This window comes from Canis lupus, chromosome 37, assembly GCF_003254725.2.
Source record: "Canis lupus dingo isolate Sandy chromosome 37, ASM325472v2, whole genome shotgun sequence".
NCBI lineage: Eukaryota > Metazoa > Chordata > Mammalia > Carnivora > Canidae > Canis > Canis lupus.
The window spans coordinates 11,190,693-11,210,994 of record NC_064279.1 but is presented as its reverse complement, the minus strand read 5'-3'; the positions used below and the strand labels follow the sequence as shown (position 1 = coordinate 11,210,994).

The 20,302-nt window shown below is 36.7% G+C and overlaps 1 protein-coding gene across 3 annotated transcripts in view; it reads right to left on the bottom strand.

Moving 5' to 3' along the window:
* Positions 1 to 17,277, bottom strand: part of CDK15 (cyclin dependent kinase 15) — an 82,788-nt gene extending 65,511 nt beyond the window's left edge. The window contains exons 1-4 of one of the 3 annotated variants that reach the window (XM_025441977.3): positions 16,620 to 17,277; positions 15,786 to 15,935; positions 15,478 to 15,575; positions 8,598 to 8,677 (exon numbers count right to left, since the gene is read on the bottom strand). In XM_025441977.3, the coding sequence (XP_025297762.3) occupies positions 8,598 to 8,677; positions 15,478 to 15,575; positions 15,786 to 15,935; positions 16,620 to 16,751 (460 nt within the window). In that variant the 5' untranslated portion in view covers positions 16,752 to 17,277. Of the gene's footprint in view, positions 1 to 8,597; positions 8,678 to 15,477; positions 15,576 to 15,785; positions 15,936 to 16,528 lie in introns of all 3 variants that reach the window. The other 2 variants (XM_025441978.3, XM_035710725.2) reach the window with 2 other exon arrangements.
* Between the last annotated feature and the right edge of the window lie 3,025 nt (positions 17,278 to 20,302).

The window sequence follows — 20,302 nt, the reverse complement described above, 5'->3', positions numbered from 1 at the left end:
TCAACCCCAGTCTCAATTCACTCCTTCTGAAAGAGATAATGCCTTTTCTTTTCTTTTTTTTTTTAATTTTTTAAAAAAATGTTATTTATTTATTCATGAGAGACACACAGAGAGAGGCAGAGACCTAGGTAGAGGGAGAAGTAGGCTCCCCGTGAGGAGCCTAATGTGGGACTCCATCCCAGGACCCCGGGATCAGGACCTGAGCCAAAGGCAGAGCCTAACCACTGAGCCACCCAGGTGCCCCGAGATAATGCCTTTTCTGACTTGACTTCACAGGGTTGACATGAGGATGGAATCAGATGTTATTTGTGGAACCCTTGAAAAATGTAAAGCATCACACGGTTGCAAACTAGAATTAATACCCTAGCCATCAGCTTCTTGCCCCTCTCTTTTACCTTGAGCTCCACTAAACCCCACCCCCAGATTAATATCTTTAAATTTTGTCTATGTTACATTCCTGCTAGAGTTTTCTGTACCTTCGATATTTATAACAATATTCAATATTTATAACAATCTGACCATCAGTTGAGAATGCTGTATTTTATTTTTGAAAGATTTTATTTATTTGTTCATGAGAGAGGCAGAGACATAGGCAGAGGGAGAAGCAGGCTCCCTGTGGGAGCCCGATGTGGGACTCGATCCTAGGACCCCGAGACCACCACCTGAGCCAAAGACAGACCCTCAACCACTGAGCCACCCAGGTGCCCCTATATTTTTATGAATTATGTTCATTTTCTCATGTACACAGACACACACACACACACTCATGCATGCATTTCAAAGCATGTACCAAAACTAGATTTTAAAGGACATAGTAAAGCAGCAATTGCTAAGAATATTGTTAAGATATTTTCATTTTATTTTAATACAATTCTGTTCTTACTTAAATTTGACGTTACTAAAACTCATGATGCTTATTTTTCTTTTAAAAGATTTATTTATTTTAAAGATTTTATTTATTTGACACAGAGGGAGAGAGAGAGAGAAAGAATAAGCAGGGGGAGCAGCAGGCAGAGGAAGAGGGAGAAGCAGACTCCTTGCTGAGCAGAGAGCCTGAGATGAGGCTTAATCCCAGGAACCTGGGATCACGACCTGAGCCCAAGGCAGATGCTTAACTGACTGAGCCACCCAAGTGTCCCTATTTATTTATTTATTTATTTATTTATTTATTTATTTATTTTAATTTATTTATTTTATTATTTTTTTTAAAGATTTTATTTATTCATTCATAGAGACAGAGAGAGGCAGAGACACAGGCAGAGGGAGAAGCAGGCATCATACAGAGAGCCTGACGTGGGACTCGATCCATGGTCTCTAGGATCACACCCTGGGCTGCAGGCGGTGCTAAACGGCTACGCCATGAGGGCTGCCCCCTATTTATTTATTTTAGAGAGAGAGTGAGTGCGGGTGGTGGTGGTGGTGGTGGTAGGGTTGTGGGGGGGGGCAGGAGGGGCAGAAGGAGAGAATCTTAAGCAGACTCCCTGCTGAGTGCATAACCCAAAGTAGGGTTTAATCTCACCACCCTGAGGTCATGACCTGAGTCAAAACCAAGAGTCAGACGCTTAATTGTTGAGCCACCCAGGGGCCCCTTGTGACGCTTACTTTTAAAATCATGCTAGCATGTTTTCTTAATCATGATGGCTTCCTACTATCATTTGCTAAAAAGCTCAAGGAACAATATCTACTTAGGATGAGGCTCACTGCTAACAACAGTGGGTATAAAATATTTTATATAGTTTTCTTGATAATTTCTATCTTATAGGAGTAGGAAAAGTGTCCGATTTACCATTTCTCTATTGTTCACTTATAGTGTTAGTTTTATCTTCAATTCACAATTTCTTTACAGAAATCCCTTCAAACTCCTCTCAATTCTTTTTCTCACACCCTTGTCCAATTCAGCACATCTGTTTGGCAATACATTCAAAACATGTCCAGAATCCCTCCCTTCTTGCCATCTCCCTGCTACCATCCCGGGCCAAGCCATCATCCTATCTTCTCTGAATTAGCGCAAATACCTTCTAGCTAGTCTCTGCCTGCCTTCTCCCTCCTTCCCTGCAGTCTGTGGCGCAGGGCGATCCTCCTCAGATGGAAGTCTCTCTTGGTTCCCAACTCCTCAGTGGTCTCTCATCTCACCCAGAGTAAGACCCAAAGTATTCACAATGGCCTGTCAAGTCCTCATTACCTCCCTGCCCTCATCAACTCATTCTCCTATCCTTGCTCGATCGGCTCTAGCACACTGGCCTCTTAGCTGTTCTCTGGATACTTCCAAATACATTTCTTCCCGGAGTCTTACATTTGTCCTTCTCTCTGACTAGAACCCTCATCGCACTCCCTGCATGTTTCCTCCTTTCAAGTCTCTGCTCAAACCACACACATAAAGTCTGAGCTTCCATGGCCCTTCTCAGTGAGATAGCAGCCCCCAACCCCTGACCTACACTAATGATCCTCTGGCCCTGTGCCCTGCTTTTGTTCTTCTCTATAGCACTTACCACTTGTTACCCCCTAACATATATTTATTTGTTCATTTTCTATCTCCACCCTTAAAAACATAAACTACTGAAAGCAGGGATTTCTGTCTTTTTTTGCTTATTGCTATATCTTTAGTGTATAAAACAATGTTTGGTATATTATAAGTATTCAATAAATATTTACTATTGAATTAGTGTCACTTATCACCCAATATCATTTCTGTACACCTATAATTGGCAGGCATAGTGTGTTTCTGTGAAAGAGGCTTTCTTTTTGTTGTCTTCCTCATCACATAAATGTTGTTATTGCCATGTCTACTACTGCTTTTTTGACACCCCAGAACTACAGAAATACATTTATGGAAACTTTGACTTTTGGTAAGTAATAATTAGGCAATTTACATGAAAAAGTAGATGATGTTTAAAACATTTATCATGTGGTATTGGTATATTGTTGAGTTCATCTACCAAAGGGATTTAAAATGCTTTCAGCCTCAGATGTATGGGTCTCAAACCCAAGATGAAAAGGTCTTTCTTCTCATTTCAAGCCCACCCATAAACTTCACAGTAGGATATGGTGTGTTCTGCAGACTAACAAACTGAAGGATACAAAAGCTGACTGAGAAGGGGAAAGATCCTAAAATCAGGGCATTCTGATTCCCATAAAATTATTGTTTTTATAATTCACATATTCTAAGTATACCTATTTTTGTTTTCCTTCAAAGAAAAGACACACAGATAAATTGGGGGGTCTTTAAAGCTCCAGACAAGTGGAATCACAATGGAATTTCTTTGAGTGCTTCCAAAATACTTTGGTGATCATGGTGATGATGATGATGATAGCTCATCAAGCATTTATCACATGCCAGGCATTGTTGTAGGAATTCTGCATATATTAACTTGGTATGAGAACACTCAGAAAGTCAAAGAGAAAATCTGAAGAACAAAGCATAATCCCAAATATCAGCTCACCACTGAACATTATTCAGCTCATTTAAAAAATTTAAAAAGTATTTCTTTCTTTAAGTGTCCAAAAGTAGTATGACCCACTAGTTGAACATTAAATGGCATTTAATTTGATTCTCATGTATGTAAGATATTTAATAATTTTAAGAATTATTTTCATTTTGCAATGATGTGAGAATATTTTGTTTCTTGGCTTTGTTAAGTTTCATTGGGATTTATGGCTTAGTGAAGTTTTAGGAAAATTGATGCTTTCCAAGTGCAATGGGTCGTGATGTTTTGATGTTACTCTTCGGTGTACTGCTTTAGTTTATGTATATGTGCTGCCGAAGCAAGCACTGCTTTAGTTTATGTAGAAGGTGACAATGACAAGGAAGAACAAGGCTGGCTCTCAAAGTCCTAGGGAATAGCTACACATAGTGAATGGCTGGTTGTGAGCTTTAGAAGGCATGGATTGTCCCTGTCTCCAGCAGCTAGCACAGGCCTGGCATGTGGTGCTCAATAAGTGCTTGTGAATTAATGAAGACCAAACTGTTGTAATTGAGTTTATGTAGGAGTTAATAATGGAGTCAATTTCCATCCCCAACCTCCACTGGATGTTGAATTAAAAAGACATTACATTCCTTCTGGCCTGGGCATCACAAGTCAAGTAAGTGAGTCGAGTTATTCGTTCTAAGAAAAGAAATCTAGATAATGTTAAGATGTTAGCTAAGTAGTTATCTGAAAAGAAATCTAGATAAATTTAAATAAATGTTAAGACAAATGTTAGATAACTACTTACCTGATTTCTTTGCAATTGTAATCTGATCACATATCATCATCCTGACATCATTTTGTTTTATAAAAATGTAACTATGCATATGAAAATGTGCTATGTCTGTGATGTGATTTGATTGCATTCAATGGAGGACTTCTTGTCAACCAGGACTCCTGCAGTCTATTTGCAGTAACAGGCAAGTCAGCGGTTCTTATCAGTATTTTCTACCTCATTGTATGACCTTGGGGAGTTTCCTTAGTCTATTTTTGGCTCAGTTTTCTCATATATGGACTGGGAATAATTACTTTGTAATGTTTTCTATTAGAGAATGATCTTAAAAGATCCTCAGCTAAAACTGTTTCTAATTTAAACACTGCAGTTACTGGTGCTATAAAGTACATGATAGAATCAGAATTGACAAATATACAGTCTTATTTTCTCTAAAATATTTCTTCTGCATTTTACCTAATATTTATACAAAATGTATCATAAAAACCAGATTTTATTTTTATTTTGCTAAAGGAGAAAAGCTTGAGTTATGGATTTCTAAATTTATCATAATAAAGTAGGATTAGAATAGAATGGATTTTAATATCTAACTATTCTGGTTACTAGTTCTGAGGCCCTCAGACAAGTTACTTAACCTCTGTGAGGCTCAGATTCCTTCACCTGTACAACAAAGATAACATTCTTTATCTCCTAGAGTTGATGTAAAGTGTTTTAAAAAAAGATAATGGGGGAAAAGGGTAGAAAAGATTACTCATGTGCCTCGTCGCATAAAAGTTTATATTAATGCTTCCTAGACAAATGCTGCTAATGGACTGAAAGTCTTTGGTTTGAACCAAAAGTTTCTATTTTTTAATTTTTATTTTTTTAAAGATTTTATTTATTTATTTATTTATTTATTTATTTATTTATTTATTTATTTATTCATGAGACAGAGAGAGAGAGAAAGGCAGAGACACAGGCAGAGGGAGAAGCAGGCTCCATGCAGGGAACCCAACATGGGACTCGATCCCGGGTCTCCAGGATCATGCCCTGGGCGGAAGGCGGCACTAAACTGCTGAGCCACCCAGGCTACCATAGTTTCTATTTTTTGAAAGATATTTAAAATAATGCACATTATTAAGATAAGGTAATGATACACCGTTTCATAAAACTAGGGAATGTGCTCTTATATAAAAGCTTAAAATATTCACCTGTTCAAATGAAAGTATTTTCTCCTGGTTGTAAATATAAACAGTTAAAATATAAATCTAGAGCCACTTGTGGAAGATTTTTTTCAAGTTGTTATGAAGGCAGCTAACCTCTTTAATTAGCAAAGGAATGAGGCTAGGGAACATTGTATTATGTGCCCACTATGTATCTAGCAGCCATCTGAATGCCTAGCCATAGTAGGTGCTCAATAAATATTTGTAGAATATACAAATATACACTCATAGGGAGTGTATAAATTTTTGAATTACAGATACTTGGTTTGAATCATGATTGTACATTGGAGTAATAATAATATCTATCTCTAAAGGTTGTTAAAAGGATTGAAAGAGGCAACACATGAAAAGTACCTGGCATGGGTATTAAGATATGTTTCCCTTAGTGTTGTTCAAACTTTTGCTAAATTCATAATATTACATGTTAAGATCAAATAGTATTCCAAATGACCAGATTAATGAACCACCACATGTATTCTACTTATACAGAGAGAGGCCATACATGTAGTAAAATCCTACTCAGTAAATCTTTGGCTGATATCCCATCAGAACAGCCAAACTGTTCAGGAAAAGTAATTCCTGCTTCAAGGCTTTTAAAAAAAAAAATCTGCATTACTTGTTCAGTTTTTCTGCATGTGGCTTTCGGTTGCCTTTTTAGCTAGTGACCCTGGATTTTAACTAATGAACTCCAGCTGTTCTTATTTTGCCTTCCATCCCTTCTCATTTAACCTCCTGTCTCCCTGGTCTCACATCCTTAAAGTTCTTACAGGAAAAATGGGACAGTGCCAAAGTTTTCAAATGAGGCCTCATCTCTTCTTCAGGGGAGAGGCCTTCTCTAACAAGGGCTCCCAGCTTTTTCAATGTTGGAAAAAGAAACATTCATTGTTGGAAAATGGATGCCTAACAACCTCCAATGTGTCAAAAATCCTCTTGTGGTTTTTAATATTATACAAGCAAAGCGTTCAGTAAGGTAAGTCCATAAAACAAACCCAGAAAGTCCACAGTTGAATACTAAATGTAATTGCAAACACCTGTGATGGAGAGGCAATTCCTCAGTAAATATGCAATAAAAGAAACATCTACCACACGGAACAATACAGACCCAGCTTTTCTGAACCATGCTGAGAACCATCTGTGAGCAAAACTGGCAAAATTTTTCATTGTTAAGTCAAATGTCAACCTGAAAAACTTGGCTGTGGGCAAAATCTGAAGCAAAGGCAGGCCTGAAGTAATAGGCAAACTCAATGCACAAAGGCAATGCCATGAAAATGCAGTGAAGCTGGGCCAGAGACTCTCCCATTATATTGGTGACCTGGGGATTTCTATTATGTTCAGAAATACTATTCAACCTATCCACACATCTCTTTCTAAATCTGATCATACTTTCATGGGGACCACTAATAAGTACATTAGTAAATGCAGCTTCCATTATATTAAACACTTGAAACCATGCTTTCCTCCAGAATGCACCTGATCCTACCAAGATGAATACCCGTCTAACCTGACAGCCATTTGGCCCCTCTACTCAAATTCAAAATGACATATTTCCCAGGGGCTCTGAAAGACTTTTGTAAATGGTATCAAATTCAGTTTTAAACTCATTTTCTAAATTGCTTTTTCCATGCCTGTTTGCATAACCCATCCTTCCTAGCTCAGTTCAAAATTTGACTCCATTAGCCACACTGAGATGTACTGTTTCTCACCTTAATTTACATCTTTCTTTTTTCTCTTTCTTTCTTTCTTTTTTTTTTTTTTTTTTTTTTTACCTCCATTATAACCTTTGTAACTTGCATCATCTGCTCTGTTAAAACTGAAAATGATACAGAGCCAAGATCAGGGCTTTTCCTTCTCATCCTTCACAAGGACCAGCAATATACTGTGCATATAGTATGTGTCCCTTAAAAAGGGAAGCTAAAGTAGTTAAAAGGGGAGAAAATAAAAGAGAAGAGTCATTTCTGGTTTTTTTGTTTTGTTTTGTTTTTTTTTTGCTAAAATGGACAGCAATCCTATCATCATTATTTTAAATGGCTCATGTGAAAGGTTAATGAATTGTATTTTTATTGATTTATTTTCATTATATTGTCTTCTTGATTTTTGTGTTTTGTTTTTTTTAAACATGGGGCCTGAACTAACAAACCTGAGATTAAGACCAGAGCCTAAATCTAGAGTCAGATGCTTAACCAGCTGAGCCACCCAGGTGCTCCCTTCTTGATTTTTATATTATAAATTATTAATTATCTTTATAGTGAACAAGACATCACTAAAGGAAAGGAACAAGAATGCAATAATAATAGCCAATATTTGTTGAACTCTGAAAATGTGGTATGTGCTTTATATGCATATTTTCATAACAACTCAAAAAAAAGAGGTACCATTATTCTCTTTCTGCAATAAATTCAGTCCTCTTTCTGGGGTCTAAAATAGATAATCTACCCATGGACACACCATAGTAATTGGTAGATTTAGGGTTCAAACTCAAGTCCATTGGACACCAGATTCCTTACCCACTTGCTATACTGCCCCAGGATACAGAGAACACACAGGCACAACACTAAAAAATTCATGCCTTGGGCACCTGGGTGGCTCAGTTGTTTAAGCATTTGTCCTGCAGCTTAGGTTGTGATCCCAGGATCCTGGGATCAAGCCCACATCAGGCTCTCTGCTCAGGGGGGAGTCTGCTTCTCCCTCTGCCTTTCGCCCCTGCTTGTGCTCTCTCTCTTTCTCAAATAAATAAATAAAAATCTTTAAAAATTAAAAAAAAATCATGCTTTCCCAAAGAGTTTTTCAAATGCTATCTAAACAATTTATGATTTTCAGGTAAATTACCTACTGGGAATTTGTGTGGTTATATCATTTTTTCTCTTTTATATGGATTTGTCTGGGGTTATATAGATATAGCCTTAGCACTTTTTAGCATGGGACCAAACACACAGAGGGTATTTAGGGAATACTCATTGAGTTCATAGTCTTGGGCAACTAATATAATAGTTCTGAATCTTAATTTCCTCAGGAATAAATAATAAAATGACAGTATATATATATACTCTGAAAACTATTATGAAGAATACAGTTGCAGTTATACTATTACTTCTAGAAATATCAAAAGCTAGATGCTGAATGGATGGATAGACTCAATGGAATTTTTTTTTTATCACCAAATCAAGGACTTGTACAACGGATCTCTTGGATCTCACTTACCTTCCCGAATAGCCGTAAATGGGACTCCTTCCTCTGCATTCATGCTGATGACTTTTAGAGCTACTAGTTGTCCATTTATCCTAGAAGAGTCGGGGTGGGGTGTGGGGGAAGGTCATACATTCGTTGAGATATTCATGCAGCAGTTTATACTAAGGATAGTTTAACAAAAGTAGCTTTTCCTTCCAAATATATTCCAGCATATGAATCCACAATTTTCTCAAAATACACAGTTTAAAAAGCCATATGTATGTATACCAAAAAAAATTTTTTTTTCTTTTTACCAAAGTGATACAGGCTCATTACAGAAACTTTGGAGAATACAGAAAAGTACAGAATCCTGCCCCCACCAAATCCATCCTCATAATATTCAATGTGTTTTATTCTTTTCATTTCCCTTTGTATGATTTAAGCCATCCTTATTTTCCATCTGCATTATTGTAGTGACCTCCTGACGGTTTCTCTGCTTGTATGTCTACTAGACCCCCTAACGGTTTCTCTGCTTGTATGTCTACTAGACCCCTACTGTCTACTCTCAACAGACTAGCCCAGGGCACCCTTTTTAAGGGAAAGTCAGAAAAAAATCACTTCTCTGCTCAAAACCCACCATTATCTTCACATTTCACTCTGAATAAAAACCAATTTTTTACAACCAGCTCTTAGGTGCCCCCTGATATACCCAGCCCCACCACTACCTCTCTCTCTTAATCTCCTCCTGCTGTCCCCTTATTCATTGTTTTGTTCACTGATATAAAGTGAAGTTCTGGAGAACTGAGATTTTAATGCAAGTATAAATATATTATTTTTAATACAGTGGGATTTATATCATATTAGCAGTAACCTGCTTTTCCTCCATCCAATTTTTCTTTTATCCATTCTTCTACTATGTGATATTTAATAATAATATATTTCACCATATAAATATACTACAGTGTGTTTTTATTTATTTTTTATTTTTTAAAAATATTTTATTCATTCATGAGAGACACAGAGAGAGTCAGAGAGGCAGAGACACAAGCAGAGGGAGAAGCAGACTCCATGCAGGGAGCCCGATGCAGGACTCGATCCCGGGTCTCCAGGATCAGGCCCTGGGCTGAAGGCAGTGCTAAACCGCTGAGCCACCCAGCCTGCCCTACAGTGTGTTTTTAGATGCTTTTAAGTGGTTTGTTTTGATCATTATAAAAATACAGTCACAGTCGTGTTTGTAGATCAATAGCCCCTATTCTTTTCTTAGGGTAGAGTTGGAATTGCTAAGTCAGAGTAAGCTGTGCCCAAGTTTTTATTATTTTGAACACATGTTCCCAAATTATGCCACAGAGTGATCACACCACTAACTGAGAGTGGCCATTCCAGCACTTTCTTGACAACACTGGGCAGGCTTTTTGTTTTCTTTTTTAGAACAGTTTTAGATTTACAGAAAAATTGAGAACGTGGTACAGAGAGTTCTCACATACCCCCCTCATCCAGTTTCTTCTACTATTACTATATTGGTATGATACATTTGTTATAATTAATGAACTAGTATGGATACATTATTATTAACTAGAGCTTAGAGTTTATTAAGAATTCTTTAGCCTTTGCAGTAAAATTGTATTGTTTATTGTGGGTTGCATTGTACACTGGTAAAATTTGGGGGCAGTGCCACATGACGATACACAGGAAAAGCCATGAAAGTACCAGACCCAGGAATTTTTTCCCAATAAGCTTATTTGATAATGATTTTTAAAAATCCGAATGCATGTAAGATATTATCTACTATGTTATAATAGGACAAAATAGAAATAGCTGAAATTAGAACATTAGAAGAAAATGTGCGGTACATCAGTACAATAGGATATTTTGAATTCATGACACAGCTTAAGTTAAGAGACATGTAGAAAGTGGAAAATATTCATAATAAAATGAACAATATAATACAAAATAGCAAGCATACCATGTTTGTGACTTTAAATAATTTGTATGCAAGTAGAAGATGAAATGTGCATGTGTAATTGCTGTGCTAGAGTGATGGATTATAGATGATTGTTAAGTTTTAAAAATTTACTTGCTGTTATAAATTCCTTTTTTTTTCTTTTCTACAGCATTTATAAGTTTGTTATGGTTTTCCCATTTGATTTCAAACTGCTTTCTTTTTATCTCTTTTAAAATCAATATCACATAAAAAAATAAATATCACAGTAGATATGTATGAGTTTATTAAACCAGTTAATTTATCTATCTTAGTCTTTTTTGAAATTGAGATATAATTGGCATACAGCAAGGTGCCTGGGTGGCTCAGTCGGTTTAGCATCTGCCTTCGGCTCAGGTCATGATCCCAGGGTCCTAGGATGGAGCCCCATGTCAGGCTCCCTGCTCTGAGGGGAGTCTGCTTCTCCCTCTCTCCTCTGCCTCTTTCCCCTGCTCTTTCTCATTCTCACTCTCTCAAATAAATAAATAAATTCAAAAAAAAAGAATAATTGACATATAGCATTTGTAGGCTAAAGGTATTCAATGTGTTGCTTTGATACATTTATATGTTACAGTAGGATTATCAGGATTTCTTTAGTTTTGACCTAATGTCCTTTCTCTGTTTCAGGATCCCATCGAAGACACCGCATTATATACAGTTGTCATGTCTCTTTAGCCTCTGTTGGCTGTGACAGATTTTCAGACTTTCCTTGTTTTTAATGACCTTGACAGTTTTGAGGAGTAGTGGTAAAGAATTTTGTAGGATACCTCTCTGTTGGAATGTTTCTGATGTTTTTCTTTTTCTTTTCTTCTCTTTTCTTTCTTTCTTTCTTCTTTCTTTCTTTCTTTCTTTCTTTCTTTCTTCTTTCTTTTGATGTTTTTCTTTTGATTAGACTGAGGTCATGGTTTTTGAGAGGGTAAAGAATCATTTTTATCACATTATGTTAAGGGTACATACTATCCTCAGAATGTATGTCTTTTGACCTTAATCACCAGCTGAGGTAGTGTCTGTCAGTTTTCTTCACTGTAGTTATTCTTCTTCCACTCTCTTCCCATTGTACTTTTGGAAGAATGTCACTATGAGTAGCCCACACTTCAGGTGTGGGGATTGATGCTCCACCTCTTACAGGGTGGGTTATTTACATAAATTATTTAAATTATTCTGCACAGGAAATTTGTCTCTTCTCTCTCATGTATTAATTTACTGAGCCATTCATTTATATTAGCATAGATTCATAGATATTTATTTTACACTTTGGGTTAAAAACCAAAGTTTTCCAGTTTTGTCCTTTGGGAGTCCTTTCAATTGGCTCCTGCATCCCTCTGACATACCCCCATAAATATGGGGTTTGATTCTTGGGCTCATACATCTATCTTCATTTTTTTTCCTATTTAATTTGCTTAAAAAAGGATGATCACATTTTAATTTTGATTTCTTCAACTAATTGTGGACCCAAATTTTCTCAAGTTTATTGGTCTTTTCCGTTCTTTTGTGATTTGCCTATTTGCCTAGCTTATTATTGAAATATTTTGCATATGCTTTTGACCAATTTATTTGGTCTACTTTAATATGTCTTGAAAATTCTGAACTTTAAAATTTTTATGAAGTTCCATATTTTCCAAAATGTTTCACAAAGAGCAGTATACTTCTGTGAAAGTCTCCCCACGCCACCAAAACAGTTTTTTGGTCAAATATGTTTAGAAAATGCTTTATACTTTAAAATTTTTTCTTAATATTTCTTTTTTTTTCCTTTTTTTTTCTTTCTTAATATTTCTTAAACAGTCATGTTATACATTAACATTTTAAAGATGCTGAGAGCACTTATAATAAAGAATCACATTTTTAAATTTTGTTTTAGTGTTCCCTGCAACAGTTTGACAATGGCAAGTGTTTCAATGAAACATCTACTAAGGCCTCTCAGAACTAGGACTCCCTAGAACATTCATGGGTAGAAGAGACACCATGGATACTTCTAATCTTCTTTTAAAGGTTCTGACTTCAACTTCAGTATTATGTATAGACAGATCTTTCCAGCCCAAAGGTTACACAGAATTCCTTTACTTACTCTTCTAATTCTTACCTTTTCTTTTTCATTTAGCTCTTTAATCTACTAGGAATTCATATTATGTATTTACTTTTTCCAAGTTGCTAATGATTATCCCAGCTTTGTTTATTGGACTATCTTCTTTCTCTGATGATCTGAATGGTTACCATGATTATATATTAGATCTTACTAATACTTGGGTTTGTGATTGTTTTGGACTTAAAAAAAATCATACTTCTTTAATTTGTCTTTTCTTTTACCACACTGTTTCAATTATTATAGCTTTTGAACATATTTATAATATATTAAAACTTGAAATTAAATAATCACTGACACCTTTTCACTATTAGATTTTCTAACCCAAATAGTCTGTGCTTATAATGGTCTCTGGAATAATCCACAAGATCTTATATACCTGATACTGCATTTGCAGCTCTCCCCTGTCCTCATCTCTTTCTCCTCTTCCCTCCAATGTCCTGCCTATTTCTGCCTCAGGGATTTACTTGCTATTCCCTCTGCATGAGGCTCTCTTCCACTATTCATGCACACAGCTCATGCCTCACCTTTATCAGAGTCTGTGCTCTTCTCATCCCACTATTTAAAATAGCCACCCACCACCCTCTGGCATACCTATCCTACTTCACTGTTCTATTCTTTTCCAAAGCACTTTTCATTCTTTGACAAACTCAGTCTATCATTAATTTGTTTATTGCCTACCTTATCCTGACTAGTATGTACATTCCATAAGAGTAGAGGGTTTTGTCTTCTTTGTTCTCCAATGAATCTTTATTGACTGAAATAGTGCCTGGCACATACCATGTACTTAATAAATATTAGTAGAATGAATGAATGCCTGTCTAGCTCTTTCTCAGATCTTTATGTCCCTTAGTAAAACCCTTGCTCATTTTTTGATACTAATGATTTTATTGTTGATATTGTAAGAGTAACTTCCCTTACGATATTTTCTATTAAATGGTTCTTGCTAATACATAAGACAACTTTTGATAAGTGTATTTTGGCTTTATAACTGATCACCTTACCATTCTATCTTACTGCTTCTACTGGTTTCTGAGGTGATTCTCTGGGTTTTTCAGGTAGACAATTTTGTAATCCATAGAAGTGTTATTTGGTCTTTTTTTTTTTTTGTCATTGCATTGGCTAGAATATTTACAATAATCTTTAACAGTAAAGATAATGAGCATTCTCACCCTGAGCATTCTCACCCTATCTCTAACTTAATGAGGATATCTCTAGTATTTAACAAAAAAGGTATGTGGATTATTGATTTGAAATATTTTACATCATAATGAGGAATTATTATTCTATCCCTATTTTGCTCAGAGCTTTAAAAACTTGCAACTGATGTTGAAATTACTTGGCACCTATCTCTATGATATTTTTAAACGATAAATGTAATGCCTTTATGGTAAGGAATAAAGTGAAAAGTTTGAGTAATCTCTTTCCCTACCACATTTTCAACCACTAGAAGTAACTGCTTTTCACAATCTCTTGTGCATTTTTCCTGACTCCTCTATGCACGTATAAATTTATACATGAATGGTACATTGGGGTGTTTTTCTCCAAGTGAGAATATAGGGTATATATTGTTCTGTAACTTTCTTTTTATCTTTTAAAATACTGGACATCTTTCATATTTGTATGTCTACCTTATATTTTAGTTGGCTGCACACTATTTCACTGCATGTTGATTATTTAGCCAGTCCTCCATTAATGAAGTGACCAGGTTTTTACTTTTTCTATTATAAATTTTGCTGCAGTGAATATACTTGTACATATATCTCTATGCATTTAAACATGTATTTCCAACGTATTTTTTATCTTATTACTCAGGTGAGTTCCTCGAAGGAAATATTTCATATTCTTAATTCCTAAGATAGTCTATGGAATTCAATTAACAATATATTTAAAATGATACTTTATAGTTTCAACATGTATAAATAATAACATGATTGCTAGTATAAATAATACATAGCCTTGCAATATTTATATTACATTTTTTAAATAAACATTTAAACACCGCTGAGGGACACCTGGGTAGCTCAGTGATTGAGTGTCTGCCTTCAGCACAGGTTGTGATCCCAGGGTCCTGGGACCAATCCTCTTATCAGGCTCCCTGAGAGGAGCCTGCCTCTCCCTCTGCCTATGTCTCTGCCTCTCTCTGTGTGTCTCTCATGAATAAAATAAATAAAATCTTAAAAAAAGAAATAAACACTATTGAGACATTATTTTTTTCCACTGGAGTAACATAAATTAAAGAAATCAGACCTCTGACTTTCCCACCTTGACTAAAAAGCAATGAAGTTTGTGGATCTTTCACATATGTTTAGCAAATTTCGTTAGCCAAAATGGGCACCTGGCTTCTGGATTAGCATTATTTTTATCCTCCAGCCATCTTGTATATTTTGCAAGTGTACACATCCCAGGACTAATCATTTTTTGCATATATCCTACATTGTAGAAGCCAACTTTGGTTTCTTCCAAGAAGGTAAAAAAAGGAATGAAGGAGCAAACTCAGGGTTGCCATTACAACCTTCGGCCATTGTGTTTTAGAGAGAAATATGAAAAACCCTTTAGAGATTGCATTTGTGAAGAGTGGTGCTTGTTCTTTGGGTCAGTTGTAGAAAAATTATACTTTGAATTCAATAAAGGAGAGGAAAAGCTGATAAACATCTCAGGGGGCTGATTTTAATTAGGGCAAGAGAAATTTATTTTTCTTGCAAGGCTATTTAAATCATCTCGTCTCTTTGTGTTGACCATAGTATCTTGCACAGGTCCTGAACTTCTGCCGTGTGTCACCTGGCTCTATAATTTTAAATCAAAGGGGGTGGGATCCTCATCTGCAGAGTTTTTCCCAGCTATGAGTCACGTACCTGCTAATCCCCTTGTAAACTGTAGCATAAGAACCTTCACCCAGCTTCTCCAAGTTCAGGTAAGATGAGGCTGCCCCAAAAGGGAGGCTCTTCTTCTGCTTGAGGGGTTTGGGGAGGGGTGAGAGATGGGAGAGAGAGAAAGAACACTTTTCTTTTTTAAGGTGACTTTTATCCCCCAGAGAAATTAGACATTATTGCCAGAGTATACCTGGGAAGGCCCTCTTAGTAACTGCCCTGGAAGTAAGGGCCAACATCCCCAGACAAGTACATATTAAATTCTTCTTCATCCACATCAGCTGTTCACTCACCCACTGAAAACCCTGCCTCAGATCCTCTTCCTGAAAAGAATCACTGTTACTCCGTGGCCTTTTACTCTTGCACTTCCGGGCATGCACAGCCTGAAGTCCCTTGGGGTGAAATGAAGTCATGGAACATGATGCTTCTTTTAGGTCTGTTAGCTAAAGAAAAAGGAAAGTACATGAATAAAATTTATGCAAAGTCAAGACTCAGTGGCTAGCATAAACTGTTTTTTTCTTCATTTGTCTGATTGTCACTCTTCAGATGTTTTTCTAAGCCTCCTACACCCCCCAAAAGCAAGTCCTTTCTTGAAAGCCAGATCCTTAAAAAAGACCATAATGATATCAACTGCAGAAACTCTACATTCTTTCTTCACTTAAAAATACGTCTTAAACACTTCAGTTAATTTAAATCTCTTTGATGGATGGTTTCCAATTTTTCTGTTAGCTCAGCCTTTTTTTTTTTCTTCTCATGTCCTCTTAATTTATCTTTTTTGGGGAATCATCAAGATTTTGAATCCATAGCATACCAATACTGCAGCCTGCTTTCTGAGGCTCAGCTCTGTAATACAGTACTTGAGAGATTACAAGAGAATAATTACTTTCTCAACTTTAAGTCAGCGGAGTTTTGTGCGGCCCAAAGCATCTGATTATTTTTCCCTTTTGGTTTACAAGAACATCCCCAAATTTGATAACAACAGCCATAAATTCTCTGTGACTTTAATAGGATTTTCCTTTTATGGGTTTAGACCTACCGCAGAAAAATCTGACCCTGCTTCAGAAAGGGAGTGTCTGAACTCCTTAGTTTCTCAGCAGAGGGAGAGGCTCCTCCTGCGATGCAAATACCTGGATCGCAGCCTCCGCCGCCGGCCCAGGCTCCGGCACCGTCCCCCGGCCGCTGTGCGCATCGCCTCCCTCCCCGCAGCGGTGGCAGCTGCAGCCAGGCCGGGCAGTCCTTGTACACAGCTCCTGACCCATAATCTTCTAGGTTCAAGGAGAAAACCCGCGCTGGAACCTCTCCCCTCTGCCTCTCCTGTCCTCCTCCACTCCCTCTCTGCCAGAGGTCAGCACCGCTGGAGCTTTCATATGACTCACATGAGGGCTCTGAGCAGAGCAGCCTCATGACTTCAGCAGTTTTTCCTGATCCGTGCAAGAAACTACATCGGAGAGGTGGCCGCCTGCATTCTTATGTGCACAACTGGAAGCAGGACAGCTCATATTGGATGGGATCGATGTTGGCACAAAGTTCTTATTCCAGGCACAGGGTAGTGCCCTTGCCAGACAGGGCTTTTATGAGTTCACACTGCCTAACCATGTCAATGATAATGATAGTCATTAGGCTTCCCTAGAGCTGGAGTGGACGCTTCAGTATTTTCTCCCTGCCTTTCATCTGAAAGCATTTTTTCTTCTCAGACTTTACATTTGCAATCTAGCCAACTTTTTAGTAGTCAAAGAAACCACAGAATCATAGAACGGGAAGATATCTTCATCTCTTTGTCTCCAAGCAAGTGTGCAGTATCTAACAGTCCCAGAGCAATAGTCCTTGGTTCCTTGATTCAAAAAAGATGTAGTGAGCACCTGTGTTTTTACTACACAGGTAATGATGTTACCCAATGGTGAGAGAGGGGTTTGCATGAAATATCTTTTCTTTCTCTCTTCCTCTCACTCTCCCGTTCCTTCTGCCACATCAATATAATTAATGTTTACCGTAGGGATAGCATGACATGTCAAGGAACTAGCTTGAGCTACTTTGCAGTCTTTGAGCAGAACCTTTTCTCTCATACATTCCTAATATTATTGCCACTATAATGTACTAATCAGAGTGAGACAGAATGTCGGATACACACATACACAAACACGTACAATCAATATCATTAAGGGAAAAATTTAATCATGTCTATTACTACAACAATATTTATGTACATTTGATATCTGAACCTCAAGAGTTTAAAAAAAAAACCTTTCAGGGAATTTAATGATGAGTAGGTATTGAAGTTTTATTTCGAAATTGCCATAAGAGAAGAGATGTAAAACAGGCCAATTTAAAGATTCATTTAAAATAGAGACATTTAGGGATGCCTGTGTGGCTCAGCAGTTGGCTCTGGGTGTGATCCTGGAGCCCTGGGATTGAGTCCCATGTCCGGCTCCCTGCAAGGAGCCTGCTTCTCCCTCTGCCTATGTCTCTGCCTCTCTGTGTCTCTGTGTCTCCCATGAATAAATAAAATAAAAAATAATAATAAGTTAGAGACATTTAGTAAAAAAAAAAAGAAGTGACCAGTTAACTAATACAAAAAAAATTATTTGGTTAAAAACTATTTAACTTTTGACCAACAATCTATGGAAAGTGAAATAAGTTAATTTCCTGGAATATTTAATTCTATTAGAATTTATCATAATTTGATATAATACATTTTATGAGAAATGCTGACTTTTGCCTAAAAGGAAGTTGTGAATTGTATCATACAAAACCCAGATCAGATCTGAGACAGTTTTACTTTATCACCCTCTAATTATCATAAGTTTTAGATTTTTTAAATGGCTAGCATTTTTATTTGCTGGGAGGTTATTCATCTAAGTTACAAGTTGCTTAAAGAGAATAGCCTAATGTTTTTAAGGTTTAAAACACTATGTTTAGATACTAGATGGGCTAGTCAGGGAAATTGTGAAATACCCTTCAGAATTTTCAAAATAAAATAATTTATTGTCCGGTGAAAGTCAAGGAAAAATATTATGTGACTTCTTGAGATATTTTCTAGCTCTATGCCCAAAACAAATTTTTTTTTTATCAAATATTCCCAAGTAAGGACAGAAGATTCAGATGATTTCATTTTTTTCTCCAAATTTTTATTTAAATTCCAGTTAGTTAACATGTAGTGTTATATTGGTTTCTGATGTAGAATTTAGTGATTTATCGCTTACATATGACATGCAGTGCTCATCACAAGTGGATTTCATCTTGTATTGTGAATCAGACCCAGTTTATACACAACTCCTGGTTGGCTGGACCTACCTCAACTTCATGGCTGAAGAAGCCTACTATGCTGTGTTGAAGTGTGACCATTGTTACTGCTACCTCCCCTGTCACCAAAAGCCCCCACACATAAGGGTGACTGACAAGGAGAGACCCTCATGCCTGGCCACCAGCCTGCCAGGGCCAGGTAACACAAGTAAGAAATGAGGAAGTTGTGCGGAGTGCACTTCCACTGCTATGATACCAGCAATGTCTGTGGGGGAAAGGAGGCCAGCTCAGAACATACTCCATGCGCTTGCTCTCCTTCCTTCTCTGCTTTGCTTCCCATTCCCCTCGCTTCTACTTCCCTGGGATTGCACATGACTCCTCACCCTCAAAATTATTAAGTGTTAGCATATTACCTTTTGCTTCAGGCTCTATTTCCAGGGGATCTGTGTTAAAACAAATTGTAGCCATTTTTTAGCTAACAGTAAAATGACAGATTATAGACAATTTGAGGCTACAGTCTTCCACCCTACATTGTTGGAGTCCTTTTTCCTTTTTCAGTGGGTATTCAAACTACTATGTTTAGTTGGGAATTTACACATTTTCCAATGTTTGCATTCTGACTCAAATTAGCCAGATAATTAGGAATTATGGTTTAATTATAACCAATCTAGAATATGTAGGTTATTACAAGCATTCAACAGACAATAACATGAGGAATAAAGTAAAGTTGTCAGAAACATTAAAGATAAACATCCACACAATGGAGTAACGTGCAGCTATAAAAAAGAGAGAGCTCTATATAACAATAGGCAGTGATCATCAAAACATGTTAAATGGAGAAATCAAAATGCTTTTGTGTGTTACCTTTTGTGGCAAAGAAATGGGGAGAAATAAATTGTAGTCAGTAATTTTACTAATATTGCTATTCTGAAACTGTTATTGGTGTATTTTAGGATTAAACAAATAAATAATTATGGTAATGTCATCAGAGCTAAACTTTTTAGCATAAGAAAAATACACATAAATATCAAACAAATCAAGTAAAAATCATGTTATTTTTTTCTTTTAAAGTAATCTCTATACTCAATGTGGGGCTTGAACTCACAAACTCTGAGATTAAGAGTCACATGCTCTATTCACGAAGCTTGCCAGGCACCCCAAAATCATGTTATCTTAAGTTTGATTTGGGAATATCAATGTGAACTTTTAATTTTTTTCCTTAAAAAAAGCTCTGTCAGCCAAAAGACCTAGAAACAATGATGACTCAATAGTAATGAGCAACCCTAGTACTCAGTTTGTGATCTCTAAATACCATTTTCTGTTGAAAAGAACCAAGCATCCATGGAGAAATAGTGGTTGGATATCCAGAACATGAAATCTAAGAAGTTATCAAGAAAGATGTCTTGAACTGATGGTTACCAGAAAAAAAGGTGGGTGAAGGTTTGGGTTAAATGGGTGACGGGGATTAAGGCATGCACTTGTGATGAGCACTGGATGATATGTGGAAGTGATGAATCACTATGTTGTACACTTGAAGCTAATATTACTGGATGTTAACTAACTGGACCTT